The 23,125-nt window shown below is 40.8% G+C and overlaps 1 protein-coding gene across 20 annotated transcripts in view; it reads right to left on the reverse strand.

The window, feature by feature from the left end:
• Nucleotides 1-23,125, reverse strand: part of RBFOX1 (RNA binding fox-1 homolog 1) — a 1,395,365-nt gene that overhangs the window by 99,382 nt on the left and 1,272,858 nt on the right. For 17 of the 20 annotated variants that reach the window (XR_015728091.1, XM_087870651.1, XM_087870643.1 and 14 more), the window contains 4 exons: nt 19,500-19,553; nt 12,424-12,516; nt 10,584-10,644; nt 1,149-1,202 (listed from right to left, as the gene is read on the reverse strand). Coding sequence is in view for 19 of the 20 variants with exons in the window: in XM_087870651.1 (XP_087726777.1) it covers nt 1,149-1,202; nt 10,584-10,644; nt 12,424-12,516; nt 19,500-19,553 (262 nt within the window). In the remaining variant the exon portion in view is untranslated. The remainder of the gene's footprint in view (nt 1-1,148; nt 1,203-10,583; nt 10,645-12,423; nt 12,517-19,499; nt 19,554-23,125) is intronic. The other 3 variants (XM_087870645.1, XM_087870623.1, XM_087870641.1) reach the window with 1 other exon arrangement.

The raw sequence follows: 23,125 nt of genomic DNA on the forward strand, positions 1-23,125 counted from the left end.
GCAGGACTTAACCCAGGCTTGTGGTAAAACTCACATGCGAAGAACAAACATCGCCTATCTGAAATCCAGCTCTTAGCTATCACATTGGGCTTCCCAGATTTACCATTTTTTTCTTGGTCGAGTTGGCTACTCTGCTCGAGTAGCCATCCGAGTGTCCTATGCTCCTGTCATACGCTAGGGTTGATCCATGATTAGGAAAACGACAGATGGCATCCCAGAAGGGACCAAGCAAGGGGTAGGACTTACCGTGAAGGGGTCACCGAGTGGATCTAGACCAACTGGTCATTTACTTCTACATATTAAAGAGCAAGGGTCCCATCAAAGAAAGAGTTCTTTTCAATCCCCACGTGGCAAATCTACTGAAGTTCTAAGGTGTTAACCGCAGCCTTGTTCATGAACAAGGGGCGAACAGGCAGAAGGGACACACCTAGCAGAGCCGAGAGCTCCGCCACGGTTGTTTCTGGGTTACCCTCTCCCAAAATGTGATGGACAAGTTTTCTACACGGATTTCCTGATCGACCGGGAGTTGGCGGGTAGCAGAGAAGGGGCGAGGGGAGAGACCTACCCTGGAAGGCAGAGCAAAGAGACGTGGAATTGCTAAGGAAGACTGATTAATGGAGAGAGAAAGAAAGACCACTTTGTTGTTTTTTTGGGGGGGAGGGTTGTTGTTGTTTTTGTTTTTTTCTCATTTTCTAAATAATCCTTCTCTTGGCAATTTCAACTCACTGCCACATTACTGGAATAAATGAGCCAACTCTCTGCTTTGCCAGGAAGAAAGAGAGGCAACCCCACATGGAAATATATGTCTAAAAAACACATCCAGGCAGATTGAAATAAAATGGGCATGAACGGCTCTACATTTGTTCCATATGCCCTCGAACAAAGTCTCAGTGCTTTTTTGAGGCAAAATCAATGTAAAACATCATAAGGAGCAATGGCTCCACGCGTACCGCACAGTGTAACGCGCATACACGATTCCCCTTTACTTCTGAAGGGGTTTTAAACACTTTTGGTTTTGTTTAAAAAAAAAATCCTTCAGAACTTCTTAGGAGAGGGATTTACGTGGTTTACGAAACCTGTTCTTTACTGGCAGGCAAAACACATTTAGAACAGATGAAGAAGAAGTCATGCAAAGAGGAACTATTTACCTGCATAGAATTCGGGGCTGTAGACCGCACCCACAACTGGATTCAATTTCCAGCCTTAAAACAAATACACAAAAACATTATTATCACACTTGGTTCAACAACTCATAGCACTGCAAGTGAAGCACAAATCAAAGGGGTTGTTGCATTTTTTAATGTTATATTTAGAGGCTATATAGTTTGGGAATGCATAGAAATGATTTGAAACCTTTACCTGGAAAAACAGATTTATGCTTTTGATTTGCTGCAAACACAAGTTAATAGTATGGAAACTACTGACCAGCTACAGGTGAACTTTTTGAAAATGATCTGGTAATTAATTTTCTCCCACATCAATATTTTCTAGACCCACCATAATAATTTCAATTCTTTTGTCTTCTTCCATGGATCACCGCTAGATAATCCATCGTACGTCCCTTCATGTTAAGTTCACAAAAATTCGAAAGCTCACATAAACAGAATTCTTTGCGGCAACATATTCTGGTAATTGTCATTCCTAATTATGACCCAGAGAATTCTGAAGTGCTTTTTACATCCCAAAGAAAATGACATTTATCCACTAGAGATTGAGTGTGGAATACATTTCAGCGCATTCAGGAACCATAAAAATTCTTAATCAATGCATGATATCTAAGGTAACTTTCAAACAACCTGTATATAAGATTAACAGAATCCTATAATTTTCCCAGTGTTCTGGATGGAGCACTTTCTGTAAAATGAATCCTGGCCCCTTAGGAACTTTTACTCAAGAAAAGAGCATACAAGAATATTTGCAAATCGAGAAGCTGTGCACATTGCATACCCACTGGGCACCATTTAGGGAACAACCTCCAAAGAATGGTCACGTTTTAGGATTTGGTGATTATCTCCTGCTCCTGGCGGTAAGTTTTTATGAAAACATCCATTATATAGAGTTCCTGAAAGACAAAGAAGGGCAGGCATGCTGCCTTTTATAGAAGACCTCGTGTCCCTGGGCTAAAGATCAAACACCAGAGATCCTTTAACATATGCTTCTGAGATACAGCAATGGTAAAAGTTGGGATGCGAGCGAAGGTATTTCCGATGAGGAGAACCCTTCCCAGAATGGAGAGGTATGACATCCTATCACCTGCTCTAAGTGATGCACTTTTAAGAACAGCCAAGAGGTGGCCACAATCTACTGATCCTCTAAGGAAGACAGAGGCTCAACATCTCAATAGTAGGACCTGGATGAACCAAAGAACTTTCTAGAATTTTCTAAGAAATTTTTGTTTCTAAGAACTTTCATCCAACTTGAATGAGCTAGCTAGTTTACAGCCCCCAGGCTGGTCTTAGGATAGGAATTTTCAAAGCGCTATGCTTGCATACCTGGGAGGCTTATTAATGGAAGCGTCTGGCCCCATTTTAGATCACCAGAAAGAGACATAAAATTCTGAGATGTGTTGTCCCAATGGTTTCTGAAACTTCACACTGACACCTTCCTCTCTTATATTAACCACATCTCGTCATAACGGAATTTTTATATGATATAAAAATAAAAATTACCTGGCACATTTCAGAAAATGTGCTTTATGAATGTGGAAAATGACTTCACTTTGACCAACTGAAATTCTACTATTTCCTAAAAAAAGAAAATACCCAATTTCTGGGGATCTGTGGACTAATGTCCACATTTCAGGTCCTTGGAATCAAACAGAAAATAGAGCAAACTGGTTGAAAATAAAGCTTCAGGATTATCTGGACATATTTAATGTTCTTCCCTAGTACTCCACAGAAATCTAGAGTTTGTGAACAAAGTATACAAGGACCCATATTAACTGAATAATTAAGTTATGAATTTATCACTCATTTTCTTCATCCCTTTACTCTCCGTCTTATACCCTGCTCATGTCCCTACCTTCTACTGGTGGTGGAGAAGGGTCTTTTTGTCACTATTGAAATAAGATTTTGTTTTTTGTATACATCCTCACTAGCTCCCTTAAATACTTCCTTTTCACACAAGACTGGGACATACCATTCACTGAATGGGGACCCATTGATTAATTTTGATGGAACTCTCAAAGACTGTAAGTTATGCCAATGGTCTTTCATTTTCTCAAAGAAATAGATTTCTCAGAGGTATCTAAGACTATCTGAAATTATGTTTCTCTCATCTGTCTTTATTCTCATTTCCTTGAAGCCTTCTATCTATATCTATATATCTATAACTATATCTACCTATCCATTGATTCATCTATCTATCCATTGATTGATCTATTCATCTATCATCATTTATCTCTATACTCTTTCTCATCTATTCATCTATCTACCTATCATTCAATTGATTGATTAATCAGCTCTTGACAAAATTTACTTGATGTTATTTAAGACCTCCAGTGTCTTCTCAGGGCAGGTTACTTACTTAATGCCATTGTCTATCTATTCACCAATTACCTACCAGTTTACCATGTCTATTCATGGAAAACTTTCACTCAATATGTAAACAATACTCTCTCTATTAGGAAATACATGCTATCTCATGTCTGTCAGTATTAATTGAGAAAGGTCATTGATAAGGTCTCCTTCACGAGAAACCAACTCGGAATCTGTGAGCAGCAAAATGAAATGTCATGGGAACATCATTGCAGGTTTTGCCCTGCTGCCTGTCATTGGTCCTTCCTCCTAAACAAGGCTGCTTCCACTGTAGGGAAAACGAAGACCTTCCTAATCCACACCACAGGCATGACAACCCAACTTCTTACACCTCCTTCCTTCTCTGCAGCCTGCTCCTCACCCAGTCTCCCCACTTCAGCAAATGGCATCTCTCATCTGCTTGGCTCCTCAAAGCAAACTTCTTGATAAATAATTCCTAGATTCTCCCATTACCCTCATACTCTATGTACGGTCCCACTAGCGAATCCTGTTGGTTCGACTTTGAAAGACATTTCCATGGTCTCAACTTCTATTCCTCTCCATTGGCACCATCCCAGGTCAAGACACTTCTATTTCTCACCTGGATGAGACCACAGCAGCAATGATCTAACACACTCCATCTCCCCCCACTCCTCTTCTTCCTCCCTGTACCCAATGTATTCCTAGTGGCCAAGCCCATTTTAAACGAGTGGATCAGATATGCCATTCTGCTACTCAAAATTCAACAGCTTCCTTCTGAACTTAGAAGATACAAACTCTAACCTTGACCCACAAGACCACACAACCTAACCCCTGTCTATTTATTTCATAGCGTGGTTTCCTTCTCTGCAAGCTACAATGACACTATGATTTTAAATCTTTATAAAACCATCCAAGATCATTCTAGATCAATGTAGATCCACTGTTCCCTGTGCTTGCAGAACTCTGCCCAGCTCCTGACAAAGCTGACCTGATATTATGCAGGTCTCCAGTGTCTTCCCAGGGCAGAGTACTCAATGCCACCTCCTTCCCCCTGAGCTATACCCTGATTCAATTCCCTGTTTTGTTTTCTGCATAGCTGTTAACACTACTGGGGTTTATCCTTTTTCTTTCTTTCTTTTAATTGTTTTTATAACCATTTTCCTTCATTAAAATTAATGGTAAAGTGAACAGGACTGCTGTCCAATGTGAATTCCCAGCACCTAAAACTACATTTGGCAAATAGTCAGTGCTCCATAAATATTGACTTAGTTTTGCTCTAAAGGAACAGAAGGAATAGAGTTTTTCTAATGGGCTCATTCTGTTTTGGCCAGGATTCTATCTCCTTACAACCTCCAGTGACCTGCTTCCTGATATACATCTAGTAAAGAAGGACTCTGTTGGGGTGACTGTCTTCAAGGCAGAGGAAATAAGGATCCAGACCTTCAGAATCACCCCTGCTCAGCCTTACAGAGCTCATGCAGGCTTATGTAAATGTATGCAAATCACATGCAAATAACCCCCTAGTCCCTGTGACTCCCTCCAGTATCTGGAAGAGACCCTTGGGATAACCATGCTGGAGACAGGAGCCTACACTGTCAGGAAGATGGACAAAATGATCCCCATTTTAAGTTCTCAGGCAGTCTGTGTACATCCTCGGGCCTTGCAAATTCAGAGATTTTGATCAAGGCCATTAAGCCGAACAATGAGGCTTACAACAAAAGAGAACAGCTGATAAAGTCCACTGCTCCCAGCCTCTCAGGGCCGCCCATACAATGAGGCGATGGAGCAGAGACCAGACACAGGAGCTGTGTAGAGAGACCCCTCTGTGGCTGGGTCTCAGGCGGCTGCATCCAAATCAGCACTCCCCTCCTCAATCAAAGTTAGCTTCTCAAAGATCATCTGCCAGCCTGCTGTAGAAAAACACTGCACAAGCTTGCTGGTGTTAACTACGGCTGTATTAGATGTTAAAAGGCAAGTCTGAATGTGCACACAAAAATTCGGCACATGTCTTCTCTAGGGCTTTGCTGGCTTGGATATCAAAGAAACACATTCGAGAAAGTACCCTTAAATACACCACAGGGGTTTCAAGAACTGCGTGCCAATGCTTTCTAAAAACATCTACTGAGGATGCCAGGGACCTGGTAGCTGAAATGGGCATAAGCCAACACCCAAAATGAAAAGTTAGTTGCACGATGTATTTGGTTCACCCACTATGTTTTTTTGCAACATATATTCATGGCCAACATTCAGATGTCATTACAATACAGGATCTCCGGTTTTCTTTGAAGTTCAGTAAAAATAGCCAACTTTAGATTACGAATCCCACAGAGACCAATCGGCTGTGGACCACTCCATTTAACCGCCAGTTAGCTGCAGACACCCCTGCTCCCTATTGTATGCCTGGCTTAGAGGCCAAATGCCAGCAATCTTTTGTTATCCTGTCCTGCTTTTTCTTCTGGTAGAGAAATATTTTGCTTTTCCTTGTATGAAAATGAAAATAGTTTAAGAAGAATGTGAGTCTTTCAGACCCTCTCTGTTTGCTTGTCGATTTTACCTGCCTAGCCTCTGCTGGCATCTGAATATTTGATTCTGAAATTATATGTCTATCAGGGAATTCAACTTACTAGCAAAAAAGAAACAAGATGACTACTTGTTATTGAGATTATTGTGTAGTTAAATTTTTAGGGCATTTTGTACGCCTGGTCCTGTGTCGAGTACTCAACTCTGTAAGAAGCACAAATACCCTAGAGAGTAGGTCCCATTATAACTCAGTCTCCACTTAAGAACACTGGCGTGTGGAGGGTTTAAACCACTTGCCTGTAATTCAACAGCCAGTGAAAGGCAGAGCTGTTACAAACTCTACTTCTCTCTCTATAGTCTTGGAGTTTTTGGTCCAACTGTTATCCTTCCTAAGCTATCGGAGAAAAAAAAAAGATCCACATCCAACATCCGCTTCTCCGACATCCAGGGAATCCCTGACCATCTGGTTCTCAACTTGTTTTGCACAACAAACATTTGATCTGCAGTGAGAACAATGAGCCCCGGTTCTGTCCTCAGGAGGATTCAGCAATACTGAAGGAGCCCAGCTCCCTCTTTGGGAAGCTCTCTGATGGATAGTGTTTGCAGACCCCTGGTTGTCACTCTACAGTCTTCTCTTATGTCCAAGTTCGAATGTCCTAGGAAATATAATGTCATGATGATGGTATAGCAGAACCTGCTTGTGCTTAATTTGGTGGCTGGTTAAGCTCTTGTTGGACATGTGACTGAAGGAATGCATGAATGTGATGGTGGCACCGACAGTGACATTTCACCATGTGAAGATGACCTCAAAATGTGATGACTCTGGGAAGGTGTATTTGCTGATGGGTAAGTTGGTAACTATAACTTTTCTCATTTTGATGTGACTTCATGGGTCCTGACTTATCTTCTCTTCCCCACCCCCAGCTTTATTGAGGTATAAGTGACAACTAAAATTTGTATATTTAAGGTGTACAACTTGTTGATTTGATATTACATATACACTGTAAGATACCACCACAATCAAGCTAATTTACATATCCGTCATCTCACACAGTAACTTCCTTTCCTTTCTTTTCCTCTCTCTTCCTTCCTTCCTTCCTTCCTTCCTTCCTTCCTTTTTCTCTGCCTTCTTCTCTTTCTTTCTTTCTTTGATGATAATATCCCCTCTTAACACAGTCACTCTTGTCAAAGATCTGAGAGGGCACCATATCTTTTGTTGTATTGCAATTTATTGGAAAGGTTATTTGTAGTGATGATACTCACAAATTATGGACTGGAAAAGCCTTGAGAACTGCTTTTCTTTGAATACCAAAAGTCTCCACAATGGCTTCTACAGAATCCAGCTGTTTTATGTAGTTGGCATTTGTATTTGTTTCTTAAGCCAGTTCTGCTGTGACTGTCCATCCACCCCTTGGGTCTCATACTCAGTCCATGTCACAGGATAAGCCCCTAAGTGCCCCCTTTCAGGTACATGGATGAGGAACCCACACGACTTATTCCCTGAAACTCAGAATGCATGGCTACCTGGAATGGGACGTGGGATATCTATGCCACATAAACAGGCATTTGGGGCTGAAAATTTAGTAATCCTTTTGTTATTGTGGTTGGTTGCCATTGTGTGCAGGTCTGTAAGATGATGGAGCGGAAGCGATGTTCTTGCATTCACACAAGCATGGCCAACAAGTTTTGTTACTCCAGAATAAAAGGGAAAGACTTCACTAAAGACTTCATCTCTTCCAGCCTCGGGTTTTGCCTCTTTAAAATAGGGATAAGTATGTCCTCTTTGTAGGACTTCATGTGGGCCCAGTGCATTTAAAATGTTTAGCATGATGCCACACGGTCAGTGTTCCAGAAATGTTGGCTATTAATGGATGGGCTTTGAATTCTGTCCCCAAATTCTGCTGGGCTAGTATTCAACCTCTGGGTAGGACATTGATCAATAACTCCTTCTTTAAAATAAACATGCATCCATATGGCTTAAGGAATCATATTTGGCTTCCCTTGCTTCATCTTCTCACACCAACAGCACGCCTGAGCACCTATGCCCGTGCATGATAGCTCTCACGAGGGCACGCACGTGCACACACACCCACACAGCTGCTACTTCATAATTAAAGGAAATGCCCCCTAGTCGGGTTGATGTCATCACATATTAACTCTGGCTAGTTGCAGAGCTATTGTTTTTACCCAGGTAGAAAGGCTTCATGACACAGAAATCACTTTGTTTCATTTCAGCAATGGGCATTCAAACCCTGTTGTGGAAAATTTCTATACTGTGTAAGGCCACGACTCGGGTTGTTGGAGCTGGAAAAATGGGTCAACAGAATAAATAATTCTTCTGATCTTTCAAGGTGAGCCCTGTTACATTGAGGGTATATCTCTGTTTAATGGTGCCCCCTTTACAAATAAGAAGAGACTGACTTAGCCAAATGGGTAGTCGCTGGCGCAAGAAAAAAGAAAAAGAAAAACAAAACTACTAAATGCTAATATTACTGTTCAGAACAACACCACAAAATTTAAATGTCAATCGGTATGGGAGGAAGGTAAGATGAAACCCATATATTGGGACGCCTGGGTGGCTTGGTCAGTGAAGTGTCTACCTTCACCTCAGGTTATGATCCCAGGTCCTGGGATCGAGTCCCACATCGGGCTCCCTGCTCAGTGGGGACCCTGCTTCTCCCTCTGCCTGCCACTCCCCCTGCTTGTGCTCACTCTCTCACTCACTCTGTCTCTTAAATAAATAAAATCTTAAAAAAAAAAAAAACAGAATAAACCCATATACCCATTTCATAGAATGTTATGTAACCACTGAAAAGAATGAATTTAGTCTGTATGTATTAACATTGAAAGAACTCCATACTGATATATAAGCCAATTAAAAATGATGTGCACACCATGACATCATTTATATAAAAAGCATGTACATGATACTGTGAATACTACAAATACTTACTTATTACATATATATGCATAAAAATGCAAAGTTAAAGTAGACAATAATCTATAATGGTGGTGTCCTCTGAGGGGGAGGCTAGGACACCAAGCTGGCAGGGGCATTATTCAAAATATATTTAACCTTTTCTTTAATGTTTCTTTCTTTTTTCTTTCTTTCTTTCTTTTTTTTTTTTTTTTTAAAGATTTCATTTATTTATTTGACAGAGAGAGAGGCAGCAAGAGAGGGAACACAAGCAGGGGGAGTAGGAGAGGGAGAAGCAGGCTTCCCGCTGAGCAGGGAGCCCGATGTGGGGGCTCAATCCCAGGACCCTGGGATCATGACCTAAGCTGAAGGCAGACACTTAATGACTGAAGCACCCAGGGGCCCCTCTTTCTTTTATTTTGAATGAGTCTGTATTTCCATGTTTCACATGTAATTAAATATTAAAAATGGAAAATTTCATACATTTTCCTTTATTACAGTAATATATTATTTTTGAAAACCTACAAAACAAAGGAAAAACATCTTCCAGTCCTACAGTTCAACTGAACCATTAGCATTTTGAAGCAATGCCTTCCATAATTTAGTTGAAATCACACCATACTTCTTCATCTTAAAATTTTTCATTCATTAGGGGGCCCTGCAGAGTCCTCATCTCGCTCATTTTAATGGGTATACTATTTCACTTAGTGTATACACTTTAACCTACTACATTACATTCTTCCTGGCTTTTTGGTACAATTAAGTATGTGATTAGCATATTGGCAGCTCCCCCCGAACCTCATATATCTTAAGAGAGATGCATTCTGAGAAGGATTAAAGAATCAAAAAGGTAGAACACTTTCAACGCTTGTTGTACACGTGAATTCTTTCCATGGGGAGTTTTGAGACAGCTTCGTGGTTCGGAAGAGCAGAGGTGATTGTCCTGAAGGGGTGTGCGGGATGCGGCCGCGTCCTCGTCTGGCTCAAAAAGGCACTGCGCAACCCAGAGACAAGCAAATACTGCACTCATCCTATGGAGCTCCTCAGGAGGCATCCTCCAAGCCACTTCAAAATCCTCCCAGCTCCAGAGAAGACTCAAGGCCAGAACCAAATTCTGCAATCCCTGTTCCAGAAATGACTAGAGATCCACGAGGAGGTTGTGGTGGGAAAAAAGGAAACAAACGAAACCTCCATCCTCGCTTGACTTACTAGAATAACAGCAAAGTAAATGACCCAGGCGATCCCTGAATACTTACTGTACCTCACCCCAAATGGGGGTTATTCTAGAGAGATTTTGGAGGAAGGGCATGCACACTTTCAACCTCTGGTAGGTTGAAAACTAAATTCACCTCTGTTGTGAAAATTATCTTTTAAAAAATTATTATTGAAGTCTAGTTGGCATACAGTGTTATACTAGTTTCAGGTGTAGAACATGGTGACTTGACAATTCTGCCCGTTACTCGGGGCTTACCACGATAAGTGTAGTCACTGAAAAAGAGCGTGTTGATTCAGGTGGCTCACTGTAGCAGGTCAGCAGTGAGGACACAGGTAGCCACACTAAGGCTAACAGGTTGAAACATATTCGCTGGTTAAATTACTTAATAGATTCCGAGCTAGGGATGACTTATAAAAGGCAGATCTCTACTTACCATTTGTATAAGGGTTCACAGTCTTTTTATTTGTCATTACGCGTGCTGTGGCATTATTTACCTATGCACATAGAAAACTCAAATGAGCACATCCTCCAGGGCCAGCCCACAGTTCAGTTAGTTGCATGCATTATGACTGTGATTACTTATTAAAAAAAAAAAAAACTAAAATGCATTTTAATTTATAAAAGGCAGTAGGTGCATAACAAAATCATACATTTTTATAATTACATTTACTTCATAACCATTTTAACTTACAAATCATTTCAATAAAGCAATGTCATATCATTTAAAAGTTTAATAAGGAGACAGTAAAAGCAAATTAAAAGGAACTGCATAATTGAAGATTTAAAAGCATGCGTGTACTCCATGGTAACACAGAAACAATAAATATTTTTAAACACAAAATAAAATTCATATGAAGGAACATGCAGTGGAGTAGAAGAGGGGAGAGACAAGGTACAAGGGAACATAAATGTCAAAAAAAAAAAAGGGACAAACAAGATTTAGCCGTGTGCAACACTTTAGGAGGGAAGGACCATCGGGAGAGCAACATCTAGCATTCAACACTTGGAACAAGAGCCTTTGACATCGCAAGAATTAACAAGATCATTCAAGCTTTAAAGTCACAGCTAACAAAGGATAAAAGAGAGGGTGCATTGTTTAACACAATATGGAGTTAACAATCTGAGTAAGATGTGCACTGTCATATCTCAATCCAGTCAGTGCCTCCCAGGCTCGCTTAGAACGTACACTCAATTACAGGCGTACCGGTACCCAAAAAAATAGAGCATCAAGAAAACTTAATACGACAAGTCAAAAAAATCCACGTGGTATATATATGTATATAGATAATCAGCACTAAATACGTGAAGCGGCAGATGGACTTCACCACTTACCATTCACCACCATCGCCAGCATGGGTTTGTATACAGTTACCATGGTTACTGAGAGTTTGGTGAGGGGCCTAAGCGTTATCGTCGAGGGGGGGAAAACGAAAGGCAAAATATGCAACATCTTACTCCAAAGACTAAAGCATTTTTAACTGGTTTTTTTTTTTTTTTTTAAAGTTTTAACAAATATAACCCTGTGGCCATGTTGAGGGAGATCCAGTGGTAGAAAGAGTAGATTCGGAGTATCGAAATTTTAGCATTTATTTTTATTTATTTATTTATTTATTTATTTATTTATTTATTTATTTATTTATTTATTTTTCAGTGAAGAGGGGCCAGATATTGAACAGGAAATCCTGTTTGGTTAGTCACTTTATTATCAAAAGAATGCAAAGATTCAAACTGGCTTCTTAAACAAAAAAATGAAAGGTTCAGTGACAAAGACCTCTCATTTAAAAAACAAAACAAAACAAAACAATTGTTCTTCCAAATTCTACTGCTTTCACCGTTTGACTCAATTTGGACACCACTGTGGATCCCTCGTCAACCCTGCAGTGGAAATAAAAAGAAAAGGAAAAAAAAAGAAAAGAAACTGCTTTGTTTTTTGTTTTGTTTTGCATACTGTCTCCACTGTTTGGAACCTACTGCACCCATCAATTATAAAACACAGAAAATTAAAAAAAAAAAAAAAAAGAAGTTCAGAGTAACCCTTCTTATGTCTCACTTTTGCCATTCACCTTTCATCAGTAATAAGAACATAATAAAGTAAAATTTTAAAAAAAAGTAAGGCCAGTTTTCCTTTTTATATATAAATATTATGTATATATATAAACAATGAGAAGGGAGTAGGGTCACATACAAGACACAATGATGCATCTGGAACAACGAATGAGCGTGAAGCAGACATTTATAAAGAAGATGTAAAGGAAAATATTTTGAACATGCACCTCGATTTTACGGCCCTCTACCACGGTGCCGTGTAATTTCTCCCTCGCCCTGTCCGCATCGGCACTATTTTCGAAAGTTACGAAACCAAATCCCTGCATGCAGGAGGGAGAAGGGGAAAACAACATGCAGATTATTATTCCAGTCAACGACCACTGTGTAACGTTCTCTCGCTTTAATTTCTATTTCTTGTCCTGGCTTCAGTTCTGTAACATGCAAATTAGAGAAATTATAAGAATACGAAGATGTGCAATAAGTAAGCGACAAATGTGAACAAGATTTTTTTTCTGTCACCAGTTAGCTGTAACCCCTGAAGAATTCAAAGAATGATACCAAAAATACCTTTCTAAATGTCACTACAGAAGAAAATAAGTCTAACGGAAAGAAAATGAGATCAAAATAAATTTACAGTGTCTTCACAGAGAAGAAAATGAAATAACGAGGAAAAAAAAGGGAACCACTTTCTTGACATGCAAATTAAGAATAAAATAAAATAAAACGTGTGCACGAAATTCAACAATGAATGCCAAAATCTTCTAACATTGCCTACAGAGTCATGCCGTGTGGTCTTAAGAACATCTCTTCTTCATGCAATTTTAGGGTTATTCAAATTTGTCAATTTTACAGCCTTTACTTCTCAAAAATAAAAATTAGAAGCCTAAAAAAAAGGAAAGACCTTTTTTTATAATAAATCTTAAAGTCTTTGATCTAATAAACAAAATAATCACATGAAATGAATTGAAATAAACATCAATTGATTAATAATGCAAACAGTTCAAGTAACGCTTTTTTATATTAATATTTCCCCCTCCCCTCAAAAACATATACTCTTCTGAATTTGTCAACTTCCCAGGCTACTTCATTAACTGAAAAGGGAAATGTATGTACATATTGTAACATTCTAAGATGTTATCTTGATATTCATTTGTCAAATCAACAGGTAGAAAATAAAGGAGCTTTGTTAAGAGAATGTTATTCACAATAACACTCTGGGCACTTCTCCTCTTACTGATAGATAACAAATAGACCCTTTACTTCGCCACTGGCATATTCTGTTTTAATAGTTCAGCCTCAAAAAACAACCCCACTAAACGTCACATTGTCAAAATCCACCTTTTTTTCTTCACTGACACTGTTCCTAAGAAGAGTACAGAAAATATGACACATTATTTTTAAAACCCCTAAAAATATTTGTACATCTTGTTCAGAAATATACACCAACCTTTTGAAACCATTCCAGTGTAAATTCACCCAGCTCGCTCTGGTGAAACAATGCAATGTGTTGGGACTCCGATTTGCAAGTGGGTAAACTTCAATAAAGGGACATGCTGGTTTTTAGCTTAGTTGGGACAGTTTGATACTCAGTCTCACTGATAAAATAGGCAGTAATTACAAATAACAAGTAGTCACAACCAACTAATGCTAACTCCCAACCTCTCACTTGGTTGCTGAAGTGATTTCCAAAGCTATTGAAAGAAACTGCTTTGTTTTTTGTTTTGTTTTGCATACTGTCTGAGAGGTGTTAGCCCATGGTCTGCCTGAAGAGAGAACTTTCCAAAGTCAATATGGGTTCATCTATAGAGATCCCATCTGTGGATGGATTCAAGCTACATTAAATGATTATTCGACAGAATTCTACAGAGAAAAAATAAGCAGCTTTACTTTGGAGGACTGGACTGAAAAATCTTTTATAATATGTCCCACTCTGAGGATCTGTGATTTGATCAGTATAAGACTTTATACTCCAATATGCCTAGTCTCGTACATCACGGGTGGTACGCCCATGTGAAGTGACCAAATACACGAGGCTAACGGAGGAGTTTTGAAATAACAGCTCTTCAATGGACTGAAGACAGAATTTGAAGGGTTTGCTCTATTGATGGCGCTGACTCTTGGTCAGAGGGTCCCAAACTTGGTTGCACAGTGAAAGGAAGTGGGGGGCATAGCATATGAAACATTTAGATAGCCACATATCTACCCAATCAGAAGCCCAGAGTGGAGCCCAGAAATCTGTCTGCTGACAAAGCTACTGTGTGGCCCAGCAACTGCATTTTCATGGCCTCTAATATCACTAAGCACCATCAAAGGAAATTTCCAGGTCATTGTATGAGGTAGAATATTATGTTGCTGACTTCCAAGGAGCTACTTATGTAGTGGAGTGAGTTTCAGAGATGAGTATCTGTCTGAGTTGATGTTTGGATCTTAGGTGCAGGGGTACAGCCATTGTCCCCTCAAAACCAAACTGTCTAGCATGCGCAGAATGTCATATATCTAACAAATAGGGGAAATAAGGATGCTAGCTGCATCAGGGGCAATTCTCTCACTAGGCAAGCAAAGAAAATCCACAGTCCGAGTCTTACAGATGGACGGCTTGGTGGCATCACTGCTGTCCCTGGGCAACAGTCATCAGCACCGCAGAGCTGTGAGGTACGGAGCCCAGTGAAAAGGAACATTTAACCTACCCGCCAAATGTCATCCCGAAGAATCACATCATCGTGATTCCTGTCTGACCCCAAGGCAAACCACGCTGGCCTAAAATCAGCACTATATGTGTCAGGGAGACACGAAGGTGGAGATAGAAATAGGTTTTGAAACCCATGTGAAGTTTATAAACTACAAAGCAAGTAGTTCACTACATTCCCAATTTCGCATTCTGTTTTGAAGTAAGATAATATACTTGGACTCTTTTATTCTTACTCTCATTTTCTGCTAAACTTCTCTCCCTCTCTCTTTCTTTTTTTTTTGAGGGCCTCAGTATTTCTTATTTTCAGCTGCTGAGATGACTAGTTGAGATTCTAGAAAGTTGGGTTCAGAAGTGCTTGTTCCAGACACAGTCCCCAAATACCAAAAGGACTGTCCTACCTCTTCCGTTGGACAGTCACACCTCCTCCCAAGACAAGAAGGGATAAGAAGACTGCCAGAATTCTCATTCGGAGAGTGACACCAGTTACCTGACCGTTTTCAAACACCCTCTTGGCCAAGTGCAGGTGCTGGGCAACTCTTTGAAACCAGTGCTGAGGCTACTTCCTTTATCCTGCCTCAAGGTCAGAATTCTATCTCAAGGAAATCACAACTTGGAGTTCTTAAAAACATTCTGAATATTTTTATCTCAGCCTTAAGGAGGGGAACGGAAGAAGTACATTCTGGACTTGGCCTGAGAACACAGGAGCTGGGTGCAGTGCCGGATGTGAAACCCTTAACGTTCTAGAGCACTTGGGGCTCGCAGAGCACAGAGCAGGTGTTCTTTGCTTCAGGAGAAGCACTGCTCCCAGGGCTCACCTCCGTAGAGGGGTGGGGCCAAGAGAAGGCGCGAGGTTGCTGGAGAAAAGACCCGGTGAGGTGACAGTGATACATGCCGCCCCACCTGGGAAAGCACACTAATGGGGATCCCGAGATGGACCGTCTGGCCAGTGTGACTTGCTTATTTTAAATTCTTTCGTGAATCGTTATTCTGATCTTTTCCCATATCCCAGTCATTTTTCTGTTTTGGTTTCATCGTGTGTTTAGGTGATAGCTTCCTTTTTTGTATTAACGCACCTGTAACATTTTATAACTTAAATAAAGACCCTAAAGCACCCAGGAAAGAGAAGTACACTGGCTTTTCATCCTCTATGAAAATCCTCTAGTTGCTGATGCAGAGAACTACCTGTAAGAGGGGAGCTGTGGATACGAGTCTACAGATTCATTTTTCTGTGGGACTCAGGGCTTCACGTCTCACCTCTTCCCATTCCCCTTTGCATGTGCAGCTCCCTTTCCCTAGAAGACCCCCTTCCCTCCTTCCCTTCCCTGAGAAATTCCTACTCATGAGAATGTTCACTCCTAGCTTCAATGCCCCTTCCTCCCAGAAGCCTTCTCACCCTTAACAGAATCGGTCCACATGCTTGGCTTCTCAGCAGCCCCTCCCCCTGCCACAGAGCACAGCACGCACCACTGAAGCTGTTGGTCTTAGTGGTCTGTCTCCCCCACCACTCAGGAAAGTCTATGAGGACCACCTTGGTCTCACTCACCACGGATTCACCCATCTTCTTGTACCTGGGATGGAACCAGTCCTCACAGATAACCTACTGAATCAAAGATCAGGCTGTATATTTCCTGGGTATATTGAGAAGTAACTCTCTCTGGCTGTATCCCCCACATACATCATTCCAGCGTTCAAGAGAACGGTTTTAAATCTCCTAAAAGGAAAAATGAATGATAGGATCTCTCACTCCTAAATGCTATCGAATTCTCATTTTCAAAGTCTGGTGGATCTTTTTAAAATGTGGCTTCCCTGTGTACTTGCCATCCATGTACTCATGAGCATTTATGCCATACGTTCTCAGGATAACATAGATAGAACCTGTGTCTGAATAGGGTATACGCACACGCAGGCACGCACACGCACACGCAGGCACGCACGCACACACACACACACACACACACCGAACACCCAGAACGCACAGCCATACTCACTGAGCACTGTGTGACCTGCCTCGGGGACCGGCTCCAAAGAGAATGGCCAGAAGGTGAGCTCCTAGCTCTGAAGGGCCCACCCGCTTCCTGGCTGCTTCTCCTGTGCCAAATGAGGAACACGAGGTCGTAACAGTGGTTCAAGTTTCTCAACGATTTAAATGGAAATGTCCCTTTAAATGAGGTCCTTTCCTGCGGAGGATAATGTCAAGTCTGAAAAATATCCCTGTGTGAGCTGCTGTCCCCATTTAGCAGTTCCCCAAAGGACTGTCTCGAGGACACTCCAGTCACACCGAAACAGTCAGCCCCCGGCACCTGCCAGACCACCTCTTTCGGAGGGAGCCTACCCACCCAGGCTATTCTGGATGCCTCCTAATCCAAAGTAAAAAGCAGGTTCACAAAGTCAGTCGCTGGATGCAGCAAACTTAAACGGTGTTCACTGCTAAAGCCCCAGAGACAGGCTAATCACAGCCCTGACGGAGGAAGGATTAAAAATAGTACCTCCATTGTACTTTCAAAATAGCAAACGATATTCTTCTAATGTCCCCTAACAGTTCTCAAAAGGAATTAAACAGCTTTTTCCAACTGGCAGAAGTTACAAGACAAAATATAAATTAAATATAAATTATTTAAAAAAGGAAAACCTTTAAAAGCAGTAGTGCTACAGACTTGGGCTTACAAAAATGTTGGCCAACATTCCGGGTCATCTTCTAGGATTTTGTCAAGAATGCATCAGGCCTGAGTGAAAAGGATTAGTTAGGCTGGGCACATTTTTTTCTTTTCTTTCTTTTATTTTTTTTAAGATTTTTTTTTTAAAGTAATCTCTACACCCAACGTGGGGCTCGAGCTCACAACCCCAAGACCAAGAGTCGCAGGCTCTACTGACTGAGCCAGCCGGGCTCCCCGCGCACTTTTTTTTCTTAATGCACTTTGCGTTGCAGGTATAGAAATAGCTCCTATAATGACTTTCATATAAGGGGCAGAAAGAGAATTAACTTAGGTTTCCCCATTCTAGAGGTCACGCCACTGATATAAGAATAACTAAAACATATGAAATTATGGGAGAAGAAAACCCCTGCAGTAGCAGAACCAGAATTGATTTTTTTTTCTCCCTCATCCAGCATATCGTAGCATCATTTTGGCCGTGGAGAAGAGAATACTGGAATTTCTTCCCTCGCATCAAGCCACATCACCCTATTCAGGAGGGAAAAGGCGCAGATTGCCCAGGAAATAATACACCCATTTGTTTGTTTCATGGGAAGGAGGTGGTTGCTGTGCCCAGGAGAGCTGGCATTTGGCCCCTTAGAGAAAACCAGCTCTTCTTGTAATCCTCCTGGATACTTACTTTTGTCCCAAATTGCCTACGTGAGGAAAGTTACGGGGCTCAATCCAGTATCTCTCTGTATTTGATAAGCAATTTGTCCCAATATCCACTTCCACAGTCTGGGGATACAAGAAGGGAGCTTAGAATTCCTGACAGCCTGGTGACTGGCGCTCTAGAAACCAGGCAGAGTTATTGAAAAGGGTCACTTTCTGGCCATTGAGGTCAACCTCTGAGTCTGCTGACAGGACCGTTCTCACTCAGTATCTGCTCTTAAGCTGAACGCACTGCTTTTCCTCAAGGAAGATTTTGACAGAGCCCTAGAGTTTTCTGTGCATGCAGGTGGGATGAGGACTCTTCAGCCACCACAAAACACCAGTGGGCAAAGGGGCATTTTGCATTTAGACAAAGTGTTGGCATTTGTCTAAAACAGGAAAACACAGCGTTTATAACTTTAAAGATGGGCCTGGAAAGTTTGTTAAAACACAGGTTGCTGGGCTCCCATTCTGAGCATCTGATTTAGTAGGTCTGGGCTGGACCCCGAGAATTTGCATTTCTGGTACGTTTCTGGGTGCTGCTGGTCCAGGGACCTCATTTGGGTGACCTCTGATAGAAAGGATGCTTTGAGAGAGTTGGACCTTTTCTTCCCCCAACATATGTCCATGCTGAAGGTGTTGGAGCCTTTCTATATAACCCTTGATTTTTACTAACATGCTTAGGTCTAGAAAAATCGACTTAAAAATTGGTCCCCCACAGAAAACAAAAACAAAAAACAAATTCAAAGCAATGGCAAATTGCAAAATGTGGAGTGGTAAATATATTAATGAATGAAATTATATTCAAAAGGTTGGTGTATATGAAATTTTCTCCCCTACAACCCAGGAAAATAACTGCACTTTATTAATACAGAATAATCACATATTTACCTGCGCATGAGACTATCAACTCACTTTTTAATATAAAGAACATAATTATCACTGAAAAACAAAAATGTAGCAACAACATTATTTTTTAAGCATGGGTAATTTTCCTCTGGAAACTTGATATATATATATATAGATATAGATAGATAGATAAATAGATAGATAGATAGGTATAAAACAGCAAGTTTAAATTACCCCCTTATACATTTAAACTGAACCCAATGTATTTCCCACCATTTTGGAAACTGGAGGAGGTCTCTAAAGGAATTCCCACTGAAGTGTATTTTCACAATGTGCTAATTAAAACAGTGCAGTTGTTTCCCATTATCCATAGCAAACGTTTAAAAATAAGCTAAGCAATCCTAAAGTAAATTAAATTGCTTACCTTTGAGCCTCGCTCATTAAAAATAATTTCAACATCTAAGATTTTACCAAATTGCTGCAAAGAAATAGAAATGTTTTATAAGCAAGAGAAATGGAGTAAATCATATTATCCACATTGGCAATTGTACCCCAAGTCAGAGTTTTTTTTTTTTCTTTTAATATCAGGGATAGACATTTTATGTTATTTTATCCTTAGAGATGTGCTTGAACCAAGAGAAAGCACAACCACACATATGATTTCTACTTTACTGGATACCCCACCAAGTGAGACATCATAGTATGGGCCTGCGCAAAATCTGTTATCAGGTGGTTAGTTCTATTTTCCTTTCTTTATGTGTGCACAATTGCTTTCCCAGGCACTGAGCAGCAAAGATTAAAACTAGCTGATGTATAAACGGACCCTCCTAGGCTACTCCACTAGCCACTGGGAGAAGCACCCTTGATGAGATGGGATTTTGATGGCAAAATGTCCAAGCGGAATCTGGTGGTGAGGGTAAGGGTGTAAGCTACAGTAAGAGCCAGGCCATATTAAGAGAAGTCAAGTACAAACAGATAAAAGCAAGAGCCACCATGTGGACATCCATCATAATCAAGACACCAGCATAGCTGTGATTAGCCCTGAGGCTGAAATGTACTTCTCTCAAGATGATTCTCCATTTTGTTAAACAAACAAATAGATTTTAGACAATTAGCAGGAATAGGCTCTATAGAACATGAAAGCAACTCGACATATTCAAGCCCGGAAACATGGTTTCAGATTACAAATAGGGCAGCCAACTATATTACAGATGCCTAGTTAAATTTAAATTTCAAATTTTTCAGGATAATTACATCCCTTGCAATATTTAAGACATACTTAATAAAATATGTTATCTAAAATTCAAATTCAGTGATTGTCATTTTGTATTTTTTTTTAATTTACGAAATCTTGTAGTCCTAGTGAGATATGCACATCAAGCAATTCGTGATCCACACTTTAAAAATAAGGGAACGTGGACCCTCAAACCAGAAGCATCTGATAGTCCAAGATCTTTTTCTCCTGACACTGGAGTCCTTTCCTTTCTCTTAGACTGCATGAAATACAATGGGTATTTTTTGAGTGCACGGGTTGGAGAGGGTGTCGTAAAAGCATATGACGTAGCCCAGGAAAACTATGATGGGGATTTTACCCTGATGCACAATGAGGGTAAGTGGTCATTTTAGTGATTAAAAAGTAAACAGAATCACATGAAGGAATACGTCCATCCTCCTTTTCCTTTACTTTGAGCTTTCATATTATTCCATTTGCTTCTGCAGCCTGGATTTTTATTACATCCTTTATTGCCCGAGGAGATTCGTGTTCTGTTTCTCTCCCCCGGGTGGAAAGCATTAAGCAGTCTTCATGTAGCAGAGGCCAGAGTGGTTGGGAGGGGGGGGGACAGAAAAGGAACAAATGCTTAGAACACAGAGAACCAGAGGGAGCTCCCCTGACCACTGGGCTTCAGTCACAGGATACGGGGAGGGAGGGACCCTGAGAATAAGTGTCAAGGGGGTCCTACTAAGATTCGAGAAAAAAAATTATTTGAAACCTACAGAGGCTATTCTCTGGAACATACAAATAAATCTACCTACCTTGGAAAGACAGAAAAAAAGATAGGCACACTCCAGGTGAAGAGAAAGAGCTTAAAATCTTGAAACAGAAGTAGTTCTGACTCGGAGAAAAAGGAAACCCAAAGCTATGCCATGGAAATGTGTCCATCCCTCAGGATATGGACGTGGTCAGGGGACTGTGGATTCAATTTGTCTTGCTGAGCGGATGGACGTGCTTCTCTTCTTCCCGGAGAAGTAAAAGGATAAGAAGAAACGAAGAAGAGCTCAGCTGGGAGAGGAGAGGGGAGGACTACACCGCCAGCAGGTATGACGGAAATACCAAGAAACTTGCAGCTAACTCACCCTGCAATTTGTGGACACTCTAATTTCCTTTTGGTCAAGAGAATATTCTACAGAGCATTTTCAGTGCCCTGGATCTGGGCAGAGAAAGTCATTAAAAATAGAAGAAAACTTTCAGATTTGGGAAATGCAGGATTTGCCAGTGAAAGGTGAACTGAATTTCATAGTAACAACTCCTCCAGTTTGTAAAGTCCTCAGAAGCAGTGATTTTGATATGACCTCCTTAGACTATTCAGTCCACACCGATGCTGTCATATTTATTTCAGGCCTAAGAGCATGAAAGCACACCTATTTATGAACAGGGAAGCTTGAAAAGGACTCCCCCAAACCAGGAAGCCAATGCCATCTATGGAACATTCTCTAAGCAGTCAACACGAAAACACTCCCTTTAAAACAAGATGTGGTTGAGACAGAACCAACCAATCAAGAAGTAATCCTAGCATGTGTCATTCCCTAAATGAAACAATGACACCATATGCCCTGAAATGGTCTTAAATATTTGCCTCTCTGGCAGTTGCCATTGGGTGAGTGATTCTCAGAACCAGTGAAACGAGCAGTGAGAAGAACGCTGATAGGAGCCCCATTCCTAAGACAGTTGCGTACTATATTTATCGTATCAACAGTTTAATTGGGAAGTTTGGTGCTAATGATGTAAACACAGCTGGCACATGTTCAGTCTAAATAGACATGACTCGCAGACTTAACTCGCATTAGTTTGCTCAACACCCATGTGCAGCCGCGTTCGACAATGTCTCGGGATGCACGCAAGGTGTCTCAATAGCGGTATCGAGAATAAAATCCGGAAGCTTCTAGGCATCATGCACTGGGGTGAATACGTACCAGGCATTTCGAGACAGTCTCATCAAATAATATTTCTCTGAAAAACTGTGGAAGACGCTCAGTGGATACAGCATAAAACATGAAAGTAAAGGTTAGTTCAAAGAGCACACACAGAGGCGAAGAAAAGGCATCATCTCAGTTTTCTTAGGTTTGGTTTCATGTGTGGAATGCAGATATGGGAGGCACCATGTCAGGTCCAAAAAAAAAGAAAGGCCGCACTTGTTATAACAGCACGGTGCATGGAATTTGGCATTAACGCCAAAGGTGCAGGCCTCTCTATGTTGTTACTAAAAAGGTGATCGTGAAAGCTTCTTTTGCATTGCTCTGGAAGTCATGTGGTCTGTTTTGGGATGACAATAATGAGTGACTTCAGTAGATCATATTCATGCCTAGAGGGTCTATATCCAAAGCAAGGCTGTGACGTCAACAAAGGTATTGTGCAAATTTGAATCCTACACTCACTGAGTAGCTACTTCTGAAAACAGTTCTATGATGCAATGTGTCGTGTCAGTGGTCTGCATATATCATAACCATCTCTCTCACCCAAAACCCAGATATGTGTAAATTTTAGATGTTAGGTTAAAGAACCATTCTGTCCAAGAGCAAGCCATTATAATCAATTTGGGAAATCCACCCATTCCTTTCATGGGATCATCAAGAATTCAAACATAAAGGACGCACACCCTCATGAATGCTCCCTGAAATGAGGACAGAGCTCAAGAATGAAGTAGCCAGGCCAAAACCAACATTTCTCTCAGGGAAACATCCAGAACCAACGCCCCGATCTGTTCACTTGCAGCCCAACTGGTGTTGTAAAAAGACTCTGGCTCCACTGTGGCCACATAACTTCTTGACCAA

Source organism: Ursus americanus, chromosome 2 (assembly GCF_024610735.1).
Source record: "Ursus americanus isolate L20-20 chromosome 2, mUrsAme1.1.p, whole genome shotgun sequence".
Taxonomy (NCBI): domain Eukaryota; kingdom Metazoa; phylum Chordata; class Mammalia; order Carnivora; family Ursidae; genus Ursus; species Ursus americanus.